General features: G+C 34.2%; 1 protein-coding gene and 1 pseudogene across 3 annotated transcripts; one reads left to right on the top strand and one right to left on the bottom strand.

Annotated features, from left to right (window-relative positions):
- Positions 1-10,410: 10,410 nt before the first annotated feature.
- LOC146922539 (pentatricopeptide repeat-containing protein At4g21880, mitochondrial-like) lies at positions 10,411-18,139 on the bottom strand. Of its 2 annotated transcripts, XM_085715409.1 has the most exons (19): positions 17,985-18,139; positions 17,598-17,699; positions 17,386-17,484; positions 17,111-17,230; positions 16,561-16,665; positions 16,270-16,397; positions 16,083-16,191; positions 15,733-15,950; positions 14,610-14,677; positions 14,265-14,521; positions 13,997-14,113; positions 13,368-13,469; positions 13,134-13,232; positions 12,862-12,981; positions 11,739-11,873; positions 11,448-11,575; positions 11,249-11,369; positions 10,917-11,134; positions 10,411-10,835 (listed from the first exon to the last, which is right to left on the bottom strand). In XM_085715409.1, the coding sequence occupies exons 2-19, from the start codon at positions 17,604-17,606 to the stop codon at positions 10,688-10,690; spliced, it is 2,301 nt and encodes a 766-aa protein (XP_085571535.1). In that variant the 5' UTR covers positions 17,607-17,699; positions 17,985-18,139; the 3' UTR covers positions 10,411-10,687. The 2 variants fall into 2 exon arrangements, with proteins under 2 accessions (XP_085571535.1, XP_085571534.1); XM_085715408.1 differs by lacking the exons at positions 10,411-10,835; positions 17,985-18,139 and having other exon boundaries at positions 10,950-11,134; positions 11,249-11,338; positions 17,598-17,922.
- A 62-nt stretch (positions 18,140-18,201) lies between these two features.
- On the top strand, positions 18,202-20,890 carry LOC146922540 (auxin response factor 17-like; annotated as a pseudogene). The gene is made up of 3 exons (XR_015012495.1): positions 18,202-19,558; positions 19,795-19,895; positions 20,387-20,890. The product of XR_015012495.1 is annotated as an auxin response factor 17-like (transcript).
- Positions 20,891-23,986: the final 3,096 nt, after the last annotated feature.

The raw sequence follows: 23,986 nt of genomic DNA on the forward strand, positions 1-23,986 counted from the left end.
TGTTTGTGATGGTCTCTGTAGGTTGAATCCTGATTCTTGTAATAAAGAGCCATCTGTTTCTGTTTCTTCTTCTACAAGTTTCTCCAATAAAGTTTCCCAAACTGCTTGTAATTCTGTTTGTTCCAATGTAGTTGTTTCCCCTATCCCTTCTAATGCAATCTGGCACTTTAGATTAGGACATTTGTCTAATCAAAGGTTGGCCAAGATGCATCAATTGTATCCCTCTATTTCTGTTGATAATAAAGCTGCTTGTGACATTTGTCACTTTGCCAAACAAAGAAAATTGCCTTATAACTCAAGTCATTCTATTGCCAAATCTAAATTTGAATTACTTCATTTTGATATTGGGGGGCCTTTGGCTCAAACTTCCATTCATGGACATAAATATTTTCTCACTATAGTTGATGATTTCAGTAGATTCTTATGGGTTATTTTGCTCAAAACCAAAGCTGAAGCTTTTATAGCTGTCAAAAATTTCATTCAATTGATTGATACTCAATATCATATCACTCCTAAATTCATTAGGTCAGATAATGGCCCTGAATTTCTTTTGTCTGGTTTTTATACTTCAAAAGGCATTATCCACCAAAGAGCTTGTGTTGAAACTCCTGAACAAAACTCTAGAGTTGAAAGAAAGCATCAGCACATTCTCAATGTTGCTAGAGCTTTACTCTTTCAATCCAAACTTCCTAATATTTTCTGGAGTTATGCTGTTTTACATGCAGTCTTCCTTATTAATAGAGTCTCCAATCCCATTCTTCATTATAAGTCTCCTTATCAGGTCCTCCATGACTCTTTACCAGACATTCATTTTTTTAAAGTGTTTGGTTGTCTTTGTTATGCTTCTACACTTCAAGCTCATAGAACCAAATTACAACCTAGAGCTAGAAAGTGTGTTTTCTTGGGATACAAGTCAAGTTTTAAAGGTTCTGTCCTTTATGATCTAGATTCCAGAGAAATTTTTGTTTCAAGGAATGTTTTTTTTTATGAAACCATTTTACCCTACATTTCATCTTCTCCTTCTTCTACCACCAACTGGCAATATGTCTCTGATTCCCCAGTTTCTACATCAATTTTTGATGAGCCAGTCACTCCTTTAAACCCTCCTTCTCCATCTCCATCCTTACCAACTCATGACATTCACCCTCCATCTTCACCATCTTCAACTTCTTCTACATCTTCTCCCACTGATTCTGAATCCTCTCCTTCTCCATCACCTCCACCTATTCCTGTTCCCCTTAGAATTTCCACTAGAAATAAGATTACTCCTGCATACTTACATGACTATATTTGTACTGCACCTCATATTTCTTCTGCCAATACCAGTAATTGTAAGTATCCTATTTCAAGTTTCATTTCTCATACACATTTATCTAACTCTCATTCCATATTTGCTATGTCTCTTGTTTCATACACTAAACCCAAATCCTATGCTGAGGCCATCAAATATGACTGTTGGAAACAAGCGATGCAGACTGAACTTGCTGCTCTTGATCAAACTGGAACCTGGAAAATTGTGGATCTTCCTTCATCAGTCAAACCTATAGGGTGCAGATGGGTTTATAAAGTGAAACATAATGCTGATGGCTCTATTGAGAGATACAAAGCACGTTTAGTAGCCAAGGGATATAATCAAATTGAAGGCTTGGATTATTTTGATACTTTTTCACCAGTTGCCAAAGTCACAACTGTGAGATTGGTTATAGCTTTGGCATCAATCAATCACTGGTTCTTGCACCAACTTGATGTCAACAATGCTTTTCTTCATGGAGATCTTCATGAAGATGTTTACATGACTATACCACCAGGTGTCACTACTTCAAAACCCAATCAAGTTTGTAAGCTTTCAAAATCCCTTTATGGACTCAAGCAAGCCAGTAGAAAATGGTATGAAAAATTAACTGGACTTCTTATCAGCAATGGCTACAAACAGGCAACTTCAGATGCTTCCTTGTTCACTAAGAAAGTTTCTGATAGTTTCACAGTGCTCCTTGTATATGTTGATGATATCATCCTTGCTGGTGATTCTCTTGTTGAGATCAGTTCTATCAAGAATGTTCTTAATCAAGCTTTCAAAATTAAGGATCTTGGTAAATTGAAGTATTTCTTGGGACTAGAGGTTGCTCACTCTCAAAATGGTATTTCTTTGTGTCAAAGAAAATATTGTCTGGATTTGTTAACTGACTCAGGTTTACTTGGTTCCAAACCAGTCAGTACACCCTCTAATCCTTCCATCAAGTTACATAATGATGCTTCTCCTCTTTACAATGATATTTCTGCTTATAGGAGATTGGTGGGGAGATTGATTTATTTGAACACAACAAGACCAGACATCACCTTCATCACTCAGCAACTTAGTCAGTTTCTCAGCAAACCTACACAAACCCATTATAATGCAGCTCTGAGAGTTCTTAAATATCTTAAAGGCTCTCCAGGTCGTGGCCTTTTCTTTCCCAGATCCTCAGGTTTACATATTCAGGGGTATACTGATGCAGACTGGGCAGGATGCAAAGATACCAGAAGGTCCATCTCAGGCCAGTGCTTCTTTTTGGGTCAATCTCTTATTTCTTGGAAAACAAAGAAACAGCCTACTGTGTCAAGATCATCTTCAGAGGCTGAGTATAGAGCAATGGCATTTGCAACCTGTGAACTTCAGTGGTTGACATACTTGCTCAAAGATCTTCATATTGAATGTGTGCAACTTCCTGTTTTGTATTGTGACAACCAAAGTGCTATACACATTGCAGCCAATCCTGTTTTCCATGAACGCACCAAACATCTTGAGATTGATTGCCACATTGTGAGGGAAAAACTTCATGCTGGTTTGTTCAAGCTTCTGCCAGTCACTACACATGATCAGTTGGCAGATTTTTTTACAAAATCCTTATTTCCACAGCCTTTTAACCTTTTACTTTCCAAGCTGGGATTGTTAGACATCTACCAATCTCCATCTTGTGGGGGGCTATTACACAGTCAAGTTAATAAGGATCCTAAGCATGAAGATGACACTTGCTTGCAGAACAAGTCACGTAATGATGCAGTACAAAAGATTAGTAATGTAGTACAATAGCTTAGCTGGTAGTACATTTACATTCATGCAGTACAATAAGATTTGTATATATACTTGATGTACCTTCATTCACAAGTTAATGAATCATTTTCTCTTCTACTACATTCTTAATACTTGTGATGTGGATTTATTTTTAATTCATACCAATTATTATAATCCATTGCCTATCTTAATAATCAAATATCTATTTTCCCTCAAAAATCTCATATCTATCTCATTATCAAAATATTGATTCCAAAAAAGAGGAAGTTAGAAAAAAATTGTGCAAAGTACTATATAGTCCGTTGCGGTCAAATGTAGGTGTTGTTTGTTCCCACTACGTTGTGGTTTTGCGATAGGTGTTTCATTGTTTATAATCATAGCACAATTGCGGGCAGATGCCGTTGCAAACTCATCCACAACAATAGTATAGGAGCCACATGCGGTCCAGAAATTAAAACTGCTAAAGATATACCAATCTTCAAACTCTATATGGCCACGTTCAACTGATCTCAGTCATAACATTCCTTAATGTAAAGATTTTTAAGAGAAGAATAAGCTGTTTTGGATGTTTGTTATAACGAAGATCACTAAAAAAAAATATCTTTCAAAGATAATTCTCAACAAAAACTATTTAAAACAACTTGATATTTTAAGAAGTTTTTAGATGTTAATACAGGTCTCTCAGTTTCTGGCGCAACATGTTGGAGAATCTTCACGATACGTACGTACATCTTGTAGCAGCTTGTCCATATAATAAAGTGCATTCTATTATGTGATAGTATCGTCTAGCTAGAATTGAGTAATATTTTTTGATAGTATCGTCTCCTAAAAAAACACAAAGTTGATAACATAATGTTGGGACTGAGAAGCTGGTTCTAAACTTCAGAATCAACGACATGATGCAATTGATGCCCTGTCAAATGGTTATGCAAATATAAGTTAAAGAAAGAAAACATAAAAGTTAACTGCAACACATAGAATCATAAAGGTTCCTGAAAATTCTGAAATACTAACCATGCTTGCCGACATTTGATAACTCCACTGCGAACATAACTCTTTGTACCATCAAGACACATCGATATTTCTTGTAGAAGGAGTTCCTAAAATTTTCAACGTAAATAGTATGAAGAATAATCAATAGGCAATTAAATGTTTCCAAAAATGAAAATACAAAGAGGTTAATAATATGCATAATATTTATGAAAATGTATATTCAAAGCATTGAGAAATTAGCACAGATTGGAAAGTGAATCAAGTGTGAAAATGAATGCAACTCAAAGCATTGTGTCTACTCAAAGGATCGATACACACACAGGGATACTCAGAAAATGCAACAAGACATTGATTAGTTGTCTCCCGAATAAGCTGAACAAGGGGAGAGATAGATCTTTAAACAACCAGGAGTTAAAGGTTTTGGCAGGAATTCTTTGAGCACAAAAAAACCATCACCGGAATAAGTTTGAGAAAACTAAACTCTTTTGAAGCAGCTTCTCATTTAATTCAGACAAGTTTTTGTACTGTCTAAGTTACAGCCAAAAATAAGTAGATTATTCAAACTGGTAAAATATTTTAAGAAGCAATGAAATTCCTTTATAACGATACCTTCTTATGAGAGTAGTTCAAACAAAGCTTAATTGAACAGCTTAATTAAACGATTCCTGCATTCTCAATATTTACAGGTGATTCTTTCTTAGATGTTTGTCATCATATTCATCCCAAAACAACTATGAGTAGGATGCTAATACTTTGTGAAAACACAAGCAGAATTACATAAAGTGTCAACTGTGCTAGCAAGGAAAACATACTAGTATTTTCAAATAACAAAAAATGTACTAGAATAACTTGTAACTTTCGGTTCTAATGGCTCAGTTTCTTTCGCGCAAGGAAATTATAAAACGAAACTAGAAAGAAAAAATAAATAGAGTCACAGTATGAAAGCTATCCAAAACTTGTATGAGCTGCAAAATTTAGAAGTTAAGAAAAAATATCAATCGACAAACAGTTAAGATACATGTAAGCTAAGTCATTGCCAATGGTTTAAAATTTCTCAAACTAACCTTTTTAACTTCAAAATAGCTATTTACACACTAGTTGTAACACCCCGTTTTCCCAACATAAAAATTTCATATTAAATCAGAGTACTTAAATCATAAACGGAATGTCACATACTACTTGAAAGTCATAAAATGGATGATTAGCATTATCCTTCAAAATTCAACATCATAAATTCTGAAACTTTGCAGCGGAAAATAGTTCAACATAATAAAAGTCTTGGCACGCAGGCCTTATCAGAAAATCTCATAAATTTTAGTTCAATACTTATTCATAAAAAGTTCATAAAAGACACGAACGCCTCTAGTCTTTATTACCTGCAAGTTACCCATACGAAGGGCAACATTTTCAAGCAGAAGGGGTGAGATTTCACAGTCAATAAATTAAGCATATAATTCATCAAAATGCATTTAACAACATAAAACATCATTATCATACCAAACATTTATCACTTAGCAATCAAATTATTCATAATCAAATATCGTCATCAAATATCATCACTTAGCAATCAAATTATTCATAATCTAATATCATCATCAAATATCTTATTCGGATCAGCACTTGACTCGACAATGCGACTCAACTTGACAATGCAACTCTTAATAACTTATATCATCGTAAACTTCTTGATATGCAAATGCATGTGGTACCATTCAGGGCATCAAGCCCCCAACATATATGAGCGTAAATAGGCTCTTCAACAAGTGAGCATAAAGCTGTCGGGCCTCAAGCCCCCAACGTATTTTGAGCATTAAGCTGTCAGGCCTCAAGCCCCCATCTTTAATGAGTATGCAATGGACTCAATCTTCCTACAACTTAGACAACATCATGAACAACTCTTATAATTCCATTATTATGGACAATTCTCACATCTTTTCAACTTAGAACGACTCATGCAACTTCAAGACATTAATTGGTCAACAACATTGGACAACAGCAAAATACAACATATAACAGTGTTTGATCATCATAACATCATTAAAGGAATGCATCATATCAACTTAGCATCATAAATCATCATAAATAATACTTATAAACCAATACTTCTTTGCTAATAATCACAATTATCTAACTCAGGCTTCCGTGTAGCTCTAAACGGTCTAAACAACTCTCATTCTTAACTCTAGGTTCATCTCTTAATCACATGTGCGAAAAGAATCGCAACGGGAACAATTGGGCAACTAACAGTGTTGCCCACAGTGGCGAGGAACTTGGCTCGCAATGGCGAGTATCTGGGCTTCTCGCAGTGGCGAGTGATTTTGCTCGCAACGGCGAGTGTCTTGGTTGCTCGCAGTGGCGAGTAATGTTGCTCGCAATGGCGAGAGATGAGTTCATAGCTCGCAGTTGCGAGTGTTGCTGCTCCCAGTTGCGAGCGATGAATGTCAGTACGGGCAGAAACCTAAAAATCTCAACTTTTCATCTATCTTCATGGTTCTATCTTCCAAATAGCATCTAATTATCACCCTATGTAATATCTAAGGTCTGTATACAAGTTTTGCATCAATCTAACATCTTTTCATGGTTCAATCATCAAAATCGGTCATTAACCCTAATTCTCAATTCTCCCAAAAACTCAACCTAATCATGCTAAATCCATTTTTCAGAATCATACCCTTAATAATATTGAAAGTTAGTCTCACCCTTACCTGGTTTTGATGAAATCGCAGCTCTCCCTCTTGTTCTCCTCTTTTCTGACTAAGTGTTTCACGTAAAAACGTTCTAACTTATGTCTGCCCTATTTATCTCTTCGTATTACTCTACTCACCTCTAACTTACTCATTTCACCTCACAGCCCCACTTTTAATATTTTTATTTTATTTTTCATATCTTATTTTATTTAATAATAAAATAAGTCACACCAACATTATAACTTCACAAGATCATATACTCCACATAAATCTCGAAAATCACATAATTTATCTATAAATCATGTAAACCACTTAAATCCATAAATCATATAAATCACACATATAAATCATATAAATATATGCTAAAACTCATCAAAATAATTAAATAATTACGACGGGCGTTACACTAGTTACCGTTAAAAAGGTATAAAAGTTAGTTATATAAAAAAGCTACTCACAAATGCCACTACAATTTATTGATATTTAAAATCACAAGAGTAAACGATCATATAAATCGAGGTAAAGGACAAACTCTAAATTTGCCACGCAACAAACCATATGAAGACTTTTTGTCTCAAAATCAACACTATCACAAAGATAAAAAATTTAACTTTCTTTTACTCATCAAAGCGCTTTTTTTGCTCGCTGTTGTGTTCTTGCTGCTCAGAAAGAAAAGAAAAAAGTACGATTATATTTGCAATACAAGGTGGCTAATTTTTGTTGGAATAATCGGTTAGTAGATTTTAAGAAACACTGGGGGTAGTGTTTTCACCTTGGAGTATATTATGCTTCTGACGTGATATCGAGTAGGGTTTATGAGGTTAATAAAAATGGAGGAAGAGGAAGGGACTAATTTTCTTTTATCAAAATAAATGTGCACGTCACATGTTTATGATACGGCTATTTAAAAGGAGTACCACTTAACAAAGCACATTGTGAGGCTAAAATAATGCCACCATTGTGCATGCCATCAATGTCAATAACATAAAATTCCAAACTATCCATCATTCATAATAAAAGGCATTGAAACATGGCATTGCTGGAAGGAATGGAAATCTTGGCGGAAATATAGAGAATGCGACCAGTAGCATGTAGTTTCTTCTTTTTTTTTATAGTGCTGTACATGTCATAAGATGCAATGTTGATGATAAAGTTGACTGCACAATAAGCTTTTGAAGGAGGTACAGAGCTATGGTTATTACTCAAAAATTTAGAATGAAATGCATAATTATATTAAAGTAACACAAACCTTTGCTGAATGTAGTGAAGAAGAAAGGGTTTGAAGAAGGAGAGGAATAACAAATGGCTCAAAAAGAGGTGTAGAAGAGAATGCATGATTTGCAAACACAATTAAATTGAAGGAGAGATTTCACCGGTAGCTTCACGAGGATTTTGCCAATGAGTTCTTCCGGCAAGAACGGTAATGGATTGTTGGCTGTGGTTTCATCGCCAATTCTAGAACGGTGGCATGCAAGTGTGCGCTACGCAGTATTAACATCTTCATCGCCCATTCGAACGAGCATGTAAGTCTGCAGCCTTTTAGTTTAGTTACATTAAAAGAGAAGTCACTCTATTTAAACTTATGATTTGAATATGTTAAAAGTTTTTTTTTATGGGTGCTGCTAACTGGTGCCCCCGGGGCACTGGTTAAGGAGCAATAAATAAATGGATTCCCTCAATTAAAGTTAAAAACATGTCAATTAATTAGAATAAGAAACAGTTGTATTTAATACTTGTCAAATTTCTTTTACTTTACACTGTTATACATACAACACACCACCCCTTTTTCTTTGTTTTGTTTGTGATTTTAATTTCAGGAATTGTCCCATTATATCTCTGGTAACCTTCCTTCATTTCTTAACAAAAATTTGTTTTCCTGTGAATTTTAAACAAGCCAATTATTTTTTCGTGAATTTTTTGAATCATTTTTTTCTTTCAAACCAATTCATGGAAAGCCTATGCATATATGGCAAGCCTACACACACGTATGCATACCAATATAAAAGAAAGACAAAACTTAAACCCTATTCAAATAGAAAAAAATATATAGGAAAGAGCGTACATAAATAAAAAAAGAGTTGTAATATAGTACCCATAGAAAATTGGTGGCAAATATATTTTACTTAAGAAATTGAGAAGCAAGATTAAATGGCTGAGTTAAGAGGCGTGTGTATCATATGCAAGTCTTTTATGATAATTTAATTAGTTGACTTATTTTTCGTTTTAATTGAAGTAAAACAAGTGGGATATGTTAATTTAATGATTCTTAACCAGTGCCCCTGGATAGCATTACCCTTTATGATATTTTTTTTTTATTGAAAAAAAAAAAGTAGAGAAACAAGAGCATGTAAGAAGAAATGCCATTATGGAGAATATTGAAATGTTACTCAACAATTTTTCGGATGAAGTCATTAGAAGTGAAAAATTGATCCATCATTTCTATGTTCAACCGATGTCAAAAACAATGGTAGCTTTTTTAGTATTTTTCAATGAATCTAGCATTTGTCTCCATCTCCTCATATCTAAAGTAACAATTTCATGTGCACCTTTGATTTAGGTTTTCTTTCCTTTCTAAGCATGCAATACATAGTTTACTTATCTTCAATAATGAATACACACACACACACACACACACACACACACACACACACACACACACACATATATATATATATATATATATATATATATATATGTTTATGATCATGGAAGACTAAGATACAAATTATCTTTATGAAAAACATGTGAGAGAAGAAACTATTTGAACTTTGAAGCATTAGCCTACAAAAGGGATGCTTATAATATTATTTTCCTTATCATGTTGCTTATTCATATTTGAAAATCTCAAGTAAAGTTCTCTATCAACAAATTATGATTGTCAGGTAACACCACCTTCAATTGCATAGTAGATTTTCCCTCACGGTTTATTAGTTTTCGATGATTAGTGTAGCACTACTCATTGTACAAATGCTTCATTCTCTTCTCTTTTCTTTGTGATATTTTCTCTTATAGGTTTTAGAGAATATTTTGTTGCAAAAAGTTTATTTAAATCTTTTTTTTTTAAGATCGAAAATCAAATTTTTTTCCCGAACTCATCCAACCTCCCACTATATAAGTAATCTTAAAGTCTCATTATAAGTACTACTTTTAAATTTTGATTCATCCTAGTCATTCCATCCATATATAACTTTCCCCAATCTTTAAATTCTCTTACACTTTTCTTTAGAGAAAAAAAAAACTGTGTATAAATGAATTTAAACTTCTTAATCGTAACATAATATGTTTTTATCTTCCTATTTCCATTTAGAAAATTCTAAATAATGGCTTCCAATATTTGGAACATGGTTATAGTGCCAAAGGACTGTACTTATTGTTCTTAATGATACATATATTTTTATATTCCTCTTCACTAATCCAACACGTCCAAAAAAATCAACACGGACTTCTAATTAGTTTTCCTACTAAACCATGTCACTTTTAGTTGTATTTCACTAACCCCGTCCCACTAAACCACAACACTAATATTCACTTGTTTACTTTGAATGATGAACTCACTAAAATAAAATAAAAAAAAACTCTTTGAAATACTCAAGCACCTATTTTCTTCAAGGTCTAAATTGAAAGCACGGCCAATATTATTCACACGTATATTCAAAACAATATATTTAAAGTACACCGTTTATTAAGAATAATTCTATAAATATTGTATGTGCATGCACAGGTAGACGTCTAGTAAATAACAAATTGTCAAACTCAACATCATACACAATAATAGCAAAATAATCTCATAAGGATAATACAAGTCTAAAAAAATAAAAGAAAAACGAGTTAAGCGCCTCGCGTCCGCCCCATTTTTCATCTAGTTAAGCGGGGCGAACCAACTATAGGAAGCAAGTCCGCTAAAAATAACAGGCTAAACAGGACAGCCCGGCTTGTTGGACCCGTTTTGCCAACCCTACGTATCAGATACCAGTACGTCATCCATTTTTGGGTAATAGCGCTTCTTCAGATCGGAAGCAATACCAGATAAAAAACTTGGAACTTTATTGAGTATAATTTCAGCAGATTTGTGATCTCCTGAGGCCAAAAGTACGTGATACATACTACAGCCATAAAGTAAAATCATAAGGAGAAGGAAAATACTATAAGAAAGGGAAAAAATAGTATAAAGGTTAGAAGCCCACCTCAAGTAGCTTAATGAACCATAAGGATATTTAGCAGATACAAATTCTCTCCAAACCAAATTAGCATTATTCAAATCTCCTTCTTCGCCACAAAGAGTTAGGAGAATATCAAGACACCTTTTTGGAGGAACACAGCCAAGCTCTTTTTTTATTAGATCCAGCAAGTCCAATCCAAATTGCAAATATGTGGTACCATTCTTCAAAATTCGAAAATACGCCTATAGATACATGAGACCAATATGTCATGCTTCATACACGCAGAAATATTAAACCAAAATTTAATTCTTATAATCGCGAATCCTTATTCAAGTCATAAGGAAACAAAAACTTACTTCATTAAAGACATCCCCGCTCATTCTTCTGAAATAAAAAATATCATTTCCCTTGGATCTTCTCTCGGATGCATCATTGTTGTAATAATCCTTGAGTTGTTTAAACAGTTCAATGGTAGAACTACGAAATATACAATGAACATAAACAAATGGCAGAATAAAATCATAATTTAATATTGGGAAAAAAGAACCGTCATACCTTAAATTTTTGTTTTGAACTGAGTACAGAATAGCCCACCTGCAACCGTCAACCCAATCTTGACCACTCAGCTCCTTGAGTAGGAGAAGCACCCTCTCCAACTCGCCATGTAAATTAAATAACACATCCTAAGAATGTACAATGATTGATGAGTTTTAAGGTTGAAAGTGGAAAGTATACATATTAGTAATAATCTAAAACCCTACCATGAGACTTACAACATGCTATGTCCTTTACAAGGTCACTCCAAAAGAGAAACCGTAGAAAGACAGCATATTTACACAAACATACCTGCTCTTCATAATCTTCAGAATCTTCATCTTCAGAATCTTCAGAATCTTCACTGCAAGCCGCATATGCATGAATTAGCGCTACAAAAACTTCTTTTGTCAAGTGGATTCCAGATTGTTCCATCTCTTCGTAATACTACAAGTTAATATTCTAATTAGCAACTCGATTATTGAAAAATCAAATCATAATCTCAATACTTGATTTAAAACTAACGACCAAGTCGCTGAAAGTATCTGAATATATGGATTTTTTTTTTTGGAAAGGAAATTACATATGGCTTAATTGCATGTTTGATCCCTTATGTTTATTTTAGTTTTCAATTTGGCCCTTCATGTTTTAAAAGTTTCAAGTTGGTCCCTTACGTTTTAAAAGTTTCAAGTTGGTCCAAAACGTTACTCACGTTGAAATAAGTTTGTCTCTTCCGTCACTTAAATTTAAAGATTCGGGTTGACAATATGGGTGATGGAACTTAACTTATTTAAAAAATCAATTTTAAAACATTTTTTTAACTTTTTTTTGTTTTATTAAACTCAATATCATGTCGTGGAAGGGACTAACTTATTCCAACTTGAGTAACGTTTTGGACCAACTTGAAACTTTTAAAACGTAAGGGACCAACTTGAAACTTTTAAAACATAGGGACCGACTTGAAAACTAAAATAAACATAAGGGACCAACTTGAAAACTAAAATAAACATAAGGGAAACATGCAATTAAGCCAACTACATATACAAGAAAATGATAACGAATGTACAAAGAGAATAAGCACACCAAAGGTGGCCCACGGAAAAAAAAAACCCAACAATAACATGAAAAGAACATCTGTGGGATATGAATTCCTCAGTAATATGAGCGTCAGTAATATTACTGACGGAATTTTCCCTTGGTAATGGAGAGGTAGTTCTGACAAAACATTACTGAGGGATTATTCCACCAGCAACACTACTAGGGGGAACTAAAAAACCAACACAATCACAAAAACAACAACAACACAAAAACAAATGAAGAATGGACCAAGCCAACGTCACCAGAGAGATAAGACACATGAAATCAGGAATCGGACCAAAAACCCCGCTTAGAGGCCCCCAAACTTGAATATATGAAATTATTAAACTCAACTTACTTTTTTAATCTCTTCTTTTGTTTCACAATTGCCAATCAAATAGCTGAAAGTGTATGAATCGAGCTTTAAGTTGGCAAGTCGCATTTGTTTGAGAACCCTCAACCCACCAATGATGTTTTTCTAAAATATCGAAAAAAGTGAGAATATGAACGAACTATTTTAAATAGATTTCATACACTCATTTAAATATATTTTTTAATGAATGAAATCATTAAGGGAGAGAAGCTTTTATAGTTGAAAATCTGAGTGAGAGCACAATCCAAAAATGATACCTCGGAAAAATATCCTGCCATAATGGCATTATACATGGTTGTTTTGTATTTGAAATACTTTTTCTGCAATTCATTAACCATCTTGAACGCACGTTCAAACTGCATAATTAAAGTAAATACATTATCAGGTTAGTAAAAAGCTTTCTTTCAAAATATATCATTGTAGAAAACAAACATTCGTTAAGAAGAAAACAAAAGAAAAAAAAGAAAAAGAAAAAAGAAGGTAAAACTTACATCTTTCATCACTACACAACAGTGTACCAAAAGCCTGCAAATCTCTCCATTTAACTCGAAATGGTGGGGATGACGACTTATGATGGAATAGATTTCAAAAACCTTAATTTTCAATATAGCAAAAGGAATAGAAAATGAACAAACGGATATTAGTAAAACAAGACAAACAAGAAACAATGCTTCAATTAAGGGGGAAAAAGGAATCATAAATTTCATTATGTAATTGTAAAAGTTTAAGGGTTAGCCTTGGAGGAACGGTAAAGTTGTTGTCACGTGACTGAAAGAGAGGTCACCAGTTCAAGTCCTCTAAATGGTGGAACCCCTTCTATCATAAACCATATCTGGATCCAACTCATTAACCTCTAAGTCTTTCCTAACAGTTTCTCTTATAGTTTTTCTAGGTCTTCCTCTACCTCTTCTAATCTCACTCTCCTCCGTCTGATCAATTAGTCTATTCTAAAATGTCCAAACCACCTTAGCCTATTTTCTACCATCTTTTCTACCAACTACCCCAACTCTCTCTAATGGTGTCATTCCTAATCCTATCTCGTCTAGTCTTGTGCCACTCATCTAACGCAACATATTGTGCGAAGAAATGGATTAGATGCTTTACGTAAGATATATAGTACCCGAAAATGTTGATTAGTTTCCGAGCAAGTCTCTAATACAGATTGCATTACATGACTAGAGAGCGTAAAGCCTGCTGCTTCACACATTTTATCAACAACATGAATAGCCACATCCACCTGCATAAGTGAAAAAGAAAAATGAAATGCAGTGTTGAAAAATGATGGTAACAGAATTTGATATGAAGGGAGCAATGGATGACTTTATGACAATTATATTTATTTGATTTGATAACCGTAATATAAGAATGAATAAAGATGAAAATTATACCTTGTCCTTGCTACAGCAATACAAAATTAGCTTTTCATACATAGAGGACGCAGGCAACACACCATGCAAATTCTCGATCTTTTTTACGATATGCTCAACCTTGAAATTATCAATAAACCATACAATGTCTATATTTTTCAACACAACCGAAATCTGGTCACTTTCGCTTTCACAAAGTTGTTGCGTATCCTTTCTAGAAATCCACAATTGTTTCCTCTCCTCTTGTCTTGTTGAAGCGTAGTCAAGAAGCGGAGGAGCTACACATTTGAATTCAGTCTAACTTCACAAACAGTTGGTGTTCATTCAATATATAAGAAAACTGAGATACACATTAGTTTTAGATACCTGTGGAAGAAGCATCATGGAGTTTGAAAAACATTAACATGTCCTCGTCCGTTACACGGGTTAACACACTAGTACATGCCAAATTCGATCAAATTTAGAGGTAAAATCGATTCTACTTATTTTTTAGATAAACAAAATCAATACAAAATCAATACTACACCTTTAAAATCAAATTTGACTCCTCCAAAAGTAGACACAAACATATACTATAGTGTCGTTTGCACTGAATTATTTTTGAGCTTATGCAAAATAGTTTATATAAATAAAAATAAATAAACTTTTATGTATTACTTATAACTAGTCAAAGTAGTTTATGAAAAAATAGTTTATAAAAATACAATTTTCGTAAGTGAGAATTTATTTGCATAAACTATTTTTCATAAGCTTACATATAAGTCAATCCAATCGGGTCCTACACTCATGGTAATATTTATCACTTTTCATAAACAAATGGTTCTTCATTCATATTTTATAACTATTCTCTCGTTCAGTATTATATTGACGTAGAATTTAAATTTATAAATTGATGAGTTACAAGTTTTTTTAATTGCTTGTTATCTTATTCACTTTACAAACAAAAAAGAAGAATTAAGTAAGTAAAAAGATGGTAAACTAAACAATAGACTATAAAAAGAAGGGACCAATGAAAGTTTAGATAAAATTTCACTAAGTAAAAGTTTGAGAGGAAAATCTAAGAGTTTGGAACTTTTTTGAGTATAATGTCAGCAGATTTTTGATCTCCTAAGGCCAAAAGTGTGTGATACTCCCTCCGTTTTAAAATGAGTGTCGTTTTAGCCAAAAAAAAATTGTTTTAAAATGAATGTCACTTTCAATTTCCAATGCAATAATAACTTTTTCTTTTCAATTGTACCCTTCAATTAATACTATATACACTACTTCTAAAGTTTTATTTTTTCTTTAATGAAAAACTAACCAATAGTTGATTAGGATAATTTGGTAAAATAACATCTCTTTTTCTTTTAAATAATATATTTCGTAAAGTGTGTGTAAAAACCTTAAATGACATTCATTTTAAAATGGAGGGAGTACATACTACAACCATAATGTAAAATCATAAGGAGAAGGAAAATATTATAACGGAATATAAAGGATAGAAGCCCACCTCAAGTAGCTTAATCCACTATAAGGATGTCTAGCAAATACATATTCTCTCCAAACCAAATGAGCATTATTCAAATCTCTTGATATGGCACAAAGAGTTAGGAGACCATCAAGACACAGTTTTGAAGGAACAAGGCCAAGCTCTTTTCTTATTAGATCCAGCAAGTCCAATCCAAATTGCAAATATGTGGACCCATATTTCAAAATTAGATAATAGGCCTATACATACACGAGACCAGTAAATATGTCATGCTTCATCCACGCTTCATCCACACAGAAATATTAAACCAAAATTTAATTCTTATAATAATCGCGAATCCATATTCATGTCATAAGGAAACAAAAACTTACTTCATCAAAAAGATCATGTCCCTTTCTTTTTAAATAAAAAGGATCACCTCTCTTGAATGCATCATTGTTGTAATAATCCTTGAGTTGTTTAAACAGTTCAATGGTAGAACTGCGAAATATACAATGAACATAAACAAATGGCAGGATAAAATCATAATTTAATATTGGGAAAAAAGAGCCGTCATACCTTAAATTTTTGTTTTGAACTGAGTACAGGATAGCCCACCTGCAACCGTCAACCCAATCTTGACCACTCAGCTCCTTGAGTAGGAGAAGCACCCTCTCCAACTCGCCATGTAAATTAAATAACACATCCTAAGAATGTACAATGATTGATGAGTTTTAAGGTTGAAAGTGGAAAGTATACATATTAATAATAAACTAAAACCCTACCATGAGACATACAACATGCTATGTCCTTTACAAGGTCACTCCACATGAGAAATTGTAGAAAGACAGCATATTTACACAAACATACCTGTTTTTCTGCATCAAATTCACTGCAAGCTGCATATGCATGAATCAGGGATACAAAAACTTCTTTTGTCAAGTGGATTCCAAATTGTTCCATCTCTTCATAATACTACAAATAAATATTCTAATTAGCAACTCGATTATTGAAAAATCAAATCTTAATCTCAATACTTGATTTAAAACTAAACGACGAAGTCGATGAAAGTATTTGAATATATGAACTTTTTTTTTTGGAAAGGAAATTATATATACAAGAAAAGGATCTCGAATAAACACAGAGACTAAGCACACCAAAGGTGGCCCAAGGAAAAAAAACCCAACAATAACATAAAAAGAACACATGCAACACTACCAGGGGGAACTAAGAAACCAACACCATCACAAAAACAACAACACAAGAAATCTCCCTCCCTCATGACGCCCAAAACAAAGGAAGAATGGACCAAGCCAACTCCACTAGAGAGATAAGACACATGAAATGAGGAATCAGATCAGAAAAAACCCGCTCAAAGGCCCCCAAACTTGAATATATGAAATTGTTAAACTCAACTTACTTTTTTAATCTCTTCTTTTGTTTCACAATTTCCAATCAAGTAGCTGAAAGTGTATGAATCGAGCTTTACGTTGGCATCTCGCATTTCTTTGAGAACCCTCAACCCACCACTGATGTTTTTCTACAATATCAAAAAAAAGTGAGAATATGGAAGAACTATTTTATATAGATTTAATACACTCATTTAAATATATATATTTTTAATAAATGAAGTCATTAAAGAGACAAGCCTTCATAGTTGAAAATCTGAGTGACAGCACAATCCAACAATGGTACCTCGAAAAAATATCCTGCCATAATGGCATTATACATTGTTGTTCTGTATTTGAAATACTTTTTCTGCAATTCATTAACCATCTTGTAAGCACCTTCAAACTGCATAATGAAAGTAAATACATTACCAGATTAGTAAAAAGCTTTCTTTCAAAAGATATCATTGTAGAAAACAAGCATATATTGAGAAAAAAAAAAAAAAAGTTAAAACTTACATCTTTCATCACTACACAAGAGTGTACCAAAAGCCTGCAAATCTTTCCATTTAACTCGAAACAGTGGGGATGGCTTCTTATGATGGAATAGATTTTAAAAACCTTGATTTTCAATATAGCAAAATGAATAGAAAATGAACAAACAAATATTAGTAAAACAAGACAAACAAGAAACAATGTTATAGGTGCTACCCCAACTCTCTCTCTCTCTAATGGTGTCATTTCTACTCCTATCTCGTCTAGTCTTGTGCCATTCTTAATCCCATCTCGTCTAGTCTTGTGTCACTCATCCAACGCAACATATTGTGCGAAGAAATGGATTAGAATATAATTCAAAGAAGAAGAAAAAAAAAACATGGAAGCTGCGTTACGTAAGATATATTGTACCAGAAAATGTTGATTAGTTTCCAAGCAAGTCTCTAATATAGATTGCAATACATGCAAATTCTCGATCTTTTTTATGATATGCTCAACCTTGAAATTAGCAACATACCATCTAATGTCTATATTTTTCAACCATGTAATGTCTAATGCCTTGTGGTCACTTTCGCTTTCACAAAGTTGTTGCGTATCCTCAAGAAGCTTAAGCTTCTTCTCAACAGGAGGAGCTGCAATACATTTGAATTGAGTCTAACAGTAAATTTCACAAACCGTTGGTGTTCATTATAATATAGAAGAAAACTGAGATACGCATTAGTTTTAAATATCTGTGGAAGAAGCATCATGGAGCTTGCGGGACGAGAGAATCAGGTTCCATGAAGATGATGTTCTGCGAAAGTTTTCTAGTTTTTTTAGGCAAAAGGCGCTCATCTTTAAGCTGCACACTCACAACTGAGGCAAGGTGCGTTTTGGAGATCTGAATCGGAAATTTGTAGAAACGGGTGGAATCGCCGTGAACAGTTAGATCGATCGAGTTTTGCTAGAGATACAAAGGTGTGTCTAGGTTAACCTTTTAAGTGGTTGGATAAGGATGGATCTGGATCCTCTCCAATCATCTATAACTGAAACACAATAAATAAACTTAAAACATTTTGTAACCCAACCCAATAGAACTCTCTCTCTCTCTCTCTCTCTCTCTCTCTCTCTCTCTCTCTCTCTCTCTCATTTTCTGCAATACCTCTGCCATGTCTCTTCCTCACCGACCTCCTCTGGACCCCAAAATATGGCAGATATGCGCTGGCCCCGACGTCAAGATTCCAAAGATTCACTCTAAAGTTTACTACTTCCCACAAGGTCATTTGGAACATGCATGTTCTTCCCCTAATACTGTCACAATCACCATTCTTGATCGTTTCCGTCCATCCATTCCATGCATTGTCTCTGCCGTTGATCTCTTTGTTGATCCTCACACCGACGAGGTCTTTGCCAAACTGATCCTAACTCCCGTAACTGACCAAGAACCTCCTCCTCCTGTTGTTCCCGGCCAAGAAGACGACGATGGAAACAATCTTGTTTCCTATGTCAAGACTCTCACACAATCTGATTGTACAAGAGTATTACATGTACCTTGTGAATGCTCTGACTTGATCTTGCCCAAGCTTGATTTGGACGAGTCTCAGAACATCACTGTCACCGACCTTAAAAGCTGAGAATGGGGGTACACTTATACCTACGCGAACCTCAGTAGATTACATACTGGCTGGTCTTACTTTGTATGAGAGAAGAAACTCGTAGCCAATGATTCTGTTGTTTTCAGCAAAAACTCTGTCGGAAAGATATTTGTCGAAATTTGCAGGAATACCAAGTTCGCTACAGATGAAGCGGGTGAAGAGGCAGGAATTTAACTGAGATTAAGGTTTTGGATGCAGTAGAATTGGCGGAGAAGAACACCGCGTTTGAGGTTGTGTATTATCCCACAGCTAGTGGTTGGCGTGATTTTGTGTTGGATGCTAACAATGCTGACGATGCCATGAAGATTGGTTGGAAATCTGGAATGAGAGTGAAACTTCCTTTGAAGAAACATGAATCTTCAAATTCATAGATGACAAATTCTTTTTGTGTTGGATGCTAACAATGCTGACGATGCCATGAAGATTGGTTGGAAATCTGGAATGAGAGTGAAACTTCCTTTGAAGAAACATGAATCTTCAAATTCATAGATGACAAATTCTTTTTGTGTTGGATGCTAACAATGCTGACGATGCCATGAAGATTGGTTGGAAATCTGGAATGAGAGTGAAACTTCCTTTGAAGAAACATGAATCTTCAAATTCATAGATGACAAATTCTCAGCCTCTAGGGACAATCTCTTTTGTCTTTAATGATTCTTCTAAAGTCCCTAATTGGCGTATGCTTGAGGTACATATGCTTAAGATTATTTGATTGATAAATATGAGTGTTAAAGTTGATACATGATTCATTTAGATGTTGAAAACTATAATTAGATGATACTTGATGAGACAGAAAATCGTTACAGAATCTCCATCTCCAACGTTATTAATTCCCTTGTTCTTGGACTTGATAGATATCTCATGACGCTTAATGTATACTTTAGGTAATCAGATTACGTTTTAGAATCGATTGTTTGTATCACACCTGTTTTTATATGCAACTGCCTACTAGACTTGCTCCACCAGTGATATTCAGTAAAAAATAGTTATGAAGTGTAAGAACCTTCTAAGCATTTCTCATGATAAATACCCCTAATGCTAAGTAGATCTTGATTTTGGGTAATGTTGTTAATTGATAAGAAACTTTTCATGTCTAAATACATATATACTATATATATTTTATCAAATATTTCAAATTATTGATATTGATTCTTACCAATTTTTATCTCCTTATCATAGGTTAACTGGGATGAACCTAATATCCCGCAGAATCCAAACCTAGTCAATCCTTGGCAGGTTGAAGTTTCCAACATACCTGCACCTTCGACTTCCCCCTCCACTGTTAATCTCACCTCAACAAAAGCTCCTAGACTTGCTGAGAGTTCATCCCCCCAACAAATTCTACATTCAATTGCAGGGTCGAGTGGTACTTTGCCTGACGCGTAGCCAAACCTTGGTAGTCCTAGAGGTGCTGACTCGTTGCTTCATAACCATAAATAGGTCCAATGAGCCAAGCACCAAGTGAGGTATCTTCATTGGCATATCTGTGCAATATTGGTCTGCACTCACAATTAGTTTAACTTCTGTAAAAGTTGTGTCTGACTTCATTGTTTTTACTTACAAGCATTATTTTTCTTTTCAAAATTTAGAGTGAGTATACTGAAGCAATTCTGTTGTGTAGATTCAAATGAAAAGTGTCGTGTGCGTGTGTGTACATCCATACGAGATTACTTATTAGATCAATAATTCTCTTGCACTCTCTTTGTTTGTTATTTCAGTTTGCTTTTGGGTTGGTTTTGATCCCTTAAGTCTTTACTTTCAGCTTGCATAAATACCTTTGGGCTTGTAATCAATGGGAAGTAGATTCTTTGTTTTTTTTTCTTAAATCTTCTGTCTGTTATATTACTCATATCAGTCAATAAAATAGAAATTTCATATGACCACTTTTTGAACAATCAACATAACTATAGATTTGTATCTCATATCTCAGAAACATCAAATGAAAGTAATCCAAACAGTTCCATCCTGTTTCATATGTTACCAGCTTGTGCCTTCCACTCAAATACAAATGTGTTTAGAAACTCGGTTTGAACTTGAAATTTAAATCATTGTTGCCAATTTAGTGAATGAATTGAATGCTTTGTGTATGCATATGGTACTAGTAATTGGTGGAAAGTGATTGCTAGTTAGTTATCTAGAATTACATATGATAAACAAGAGCTCAAAACTACAAAACTCCAATGTAGACCCTCGGCTTTGAACGATGACGACCAAGGACCGTTGCCACTTGCCATTGCACCTTAATAGCAGAAACTTTTAGAACTTTGAATAAATACTGCTTGTCAGAGAAATGGGAAGGAAACAACGGCATTTGTAGGAAAAATTTATGAATATTATTCTAATGTTGAATAGAGTGTGTATACTAATCTGTTTATATTGACTGCGCTATACTTAACAAAGCCTGATAAATAGGCTGAATACGATTATTACAAATAATTACAGATACTTGTAAAATGGAAACCCAAGAAAGATGTCAACAATTACAAGAAAGTACATACCTAAATTGACATAGAATTCATAATCAGATTCCAATTTTGCAACATAGTAGAAAAGGATTTTTATGTATATACAAACAATTCATGATACCATTCAACATGCATGTTTCTAGAAGAATATAAATAAACAGTATGATCATAGTCCTACTAGATTGTACCAATTTTTCTCACATAAACAATTCCAATGATCTGTGTTACCAGACAAAGGAAGTTGCACTGGAGAACATCTCAGTTTCATTACGTACACTAAGATAAATTTCATGAAATTATTTCTATATGGACTCAATTCAAGCTTACTTTTGTTTAAAATGTTTGCAATTAAAATGAGTTTAAAATCATAGTTCTCTAATTTAAATAAATGTTAACATTGAGAGAATATACGATCTGAAAATGCAGTTGAATTTTAAAAGGGAAGAGATGTCTTCAAAGATATTTTGTCATGAATCTTTGATGAGTTTGATCATTCACAATATTAAAATTTATTTTCACTTTATGGAAACAGCCACTTCTGGAAAAAAACAGGGTAAGGATGCCTAAGGGGACAATCTCTAATATGTCTGATGCACCTTCTGATGTCCCTAGTTGGTGCATGCTTCAGGTATTTTTGGTCCTATAGAAAAGTTTCAGAGAATAATTTCATATATATCTTCATAGAGTAATGCAACGTTACATATTTACACAAGACTCCCTATAGTTCCTCCTCTATTAAGGGAATGACAGCTGCCAATTAACTACACACTGTACAATTGACTAATTTACATTTACTGCTATCATAATATCTTACTGCCTAATTTAGCTAACAGAATAGTTGACTTATCTTAACACCCCCACTCAAGTTGGTGCATGGATATCACACATTCCCAACTTGAATAATGACTCATTAAACACTCTGCTTGTCACTCCTTTGGTGAGAACATCGGCTAACTGCAGTTCCGATCTTACAAAGGGAAAGGAAATTACTCCAGCTTCAAGCTTTTCTTTGATGAAATGTCTATCAATCTCTACATGTTTTGTTCTATCATGTTGGACAGGATTATGAGCAATTGCTATTGCTGATGTATTATCACAGTACAACCTCATAGCTTCCTTTGGTTTAAAACCCATATCTGACAAAACATTTCGTACCCACAAAAGTTCACATACCCCAAGTGCCATGCCTCTAAACTCTGCTTCAGCACTAGATCTTGCTACTACCGGTTGTTTTTTACTCCTCCAGGTTACAAGATTTCCTCCTACAAACGTAAAGTAACCAGAGGTAGACCTTCTATCATTTTTTGACCCTGCCCAATCAGCATCGGTGTACCCTTCAACCTCTAAGTTTGCATGATTTGAGAACAAAATTCCTTTTCCGGGAGTAGACTTCAAATATCTCAAAATCCTCTCAACAGCATCCATATGAGGTTTGCGTGGATCATGCATAAATTGACTAACAACATTTACTGCATAGGTAATATCAGGACGTGTATGAGACAAATAAATTAATTTTCCCACTAGCCTCTGGTACCTCCCTCTATCTATGCTAGCTGAATTTGAACATTGAAAAAGCACATGATTTTGTTCAATTGGGGTATCAACTGGTTTACACCCAAGCAACCCAGTTTCAGATAATAAATCAATAGTATACTTTCTTTGACATAGAAAAATACCTTGGTTTGATCTAGCTACTTCAATACCCAAAAAATATTTGAGGTTTCCAAGTTGTTTCATCTCAAATTCAGATGCAAGATATTTTTGCAAACTAGAAATCTCATCTTGGTCATTTCCTGTAACTATCATATCATCTACATAGATAATTAAGGCTGTAATTTTACCTTCTCCTTTCTTCAAAAATAAGGTATGATCATAGTTACTTGCTTTATAGCCAAAAGCCTTCATAGACTTGGTGAACCTTCCAAACCATGCTCTTGGGGATTGTTTTAATCCATACAAAGCCTTCTTTAATTTACAAACCTTCATTCCATTTGAATTTATCATGGACTCTGCCATACCTGGTGGAAAATCCATATAAATTTCTTCTAAAATTTCTCCATGTAAGAAAGCGTTTTTCACATCAAATTGTAGAAGAGGCCAATCTTGGTTTGCTGCTAGTGACAAAAGTATTCTCACAGTGCTGAGCTTGGCTATCGGCGCAAACGTCTCTTGATAATCTACACCATAAGACTGAGTGTAACCTTTAGCAACTAGGCGAGCTTTATACCTCTCAATACTTCCATCAGCCTTGTGTTTTATTGTAAAAACCCATTTGCACCCCATTGGTTTCTTCCCACTTGGTAAAGTCACAATA

This window comes from Medicago sativa, chromosome 5 (assembly GCF_051527215.1).
Source record: "Medicago sativa cultivar Bolivia chromosome 5, Bolivia_mono, whole genome shotgun sequence".
NCBI classification, from domain to species: Eukaryota; Viridiplantae; Streptophyta; class Magnoliopsida; order Fabales; family Fabaceae; genus Medicago; species Medicago sativa.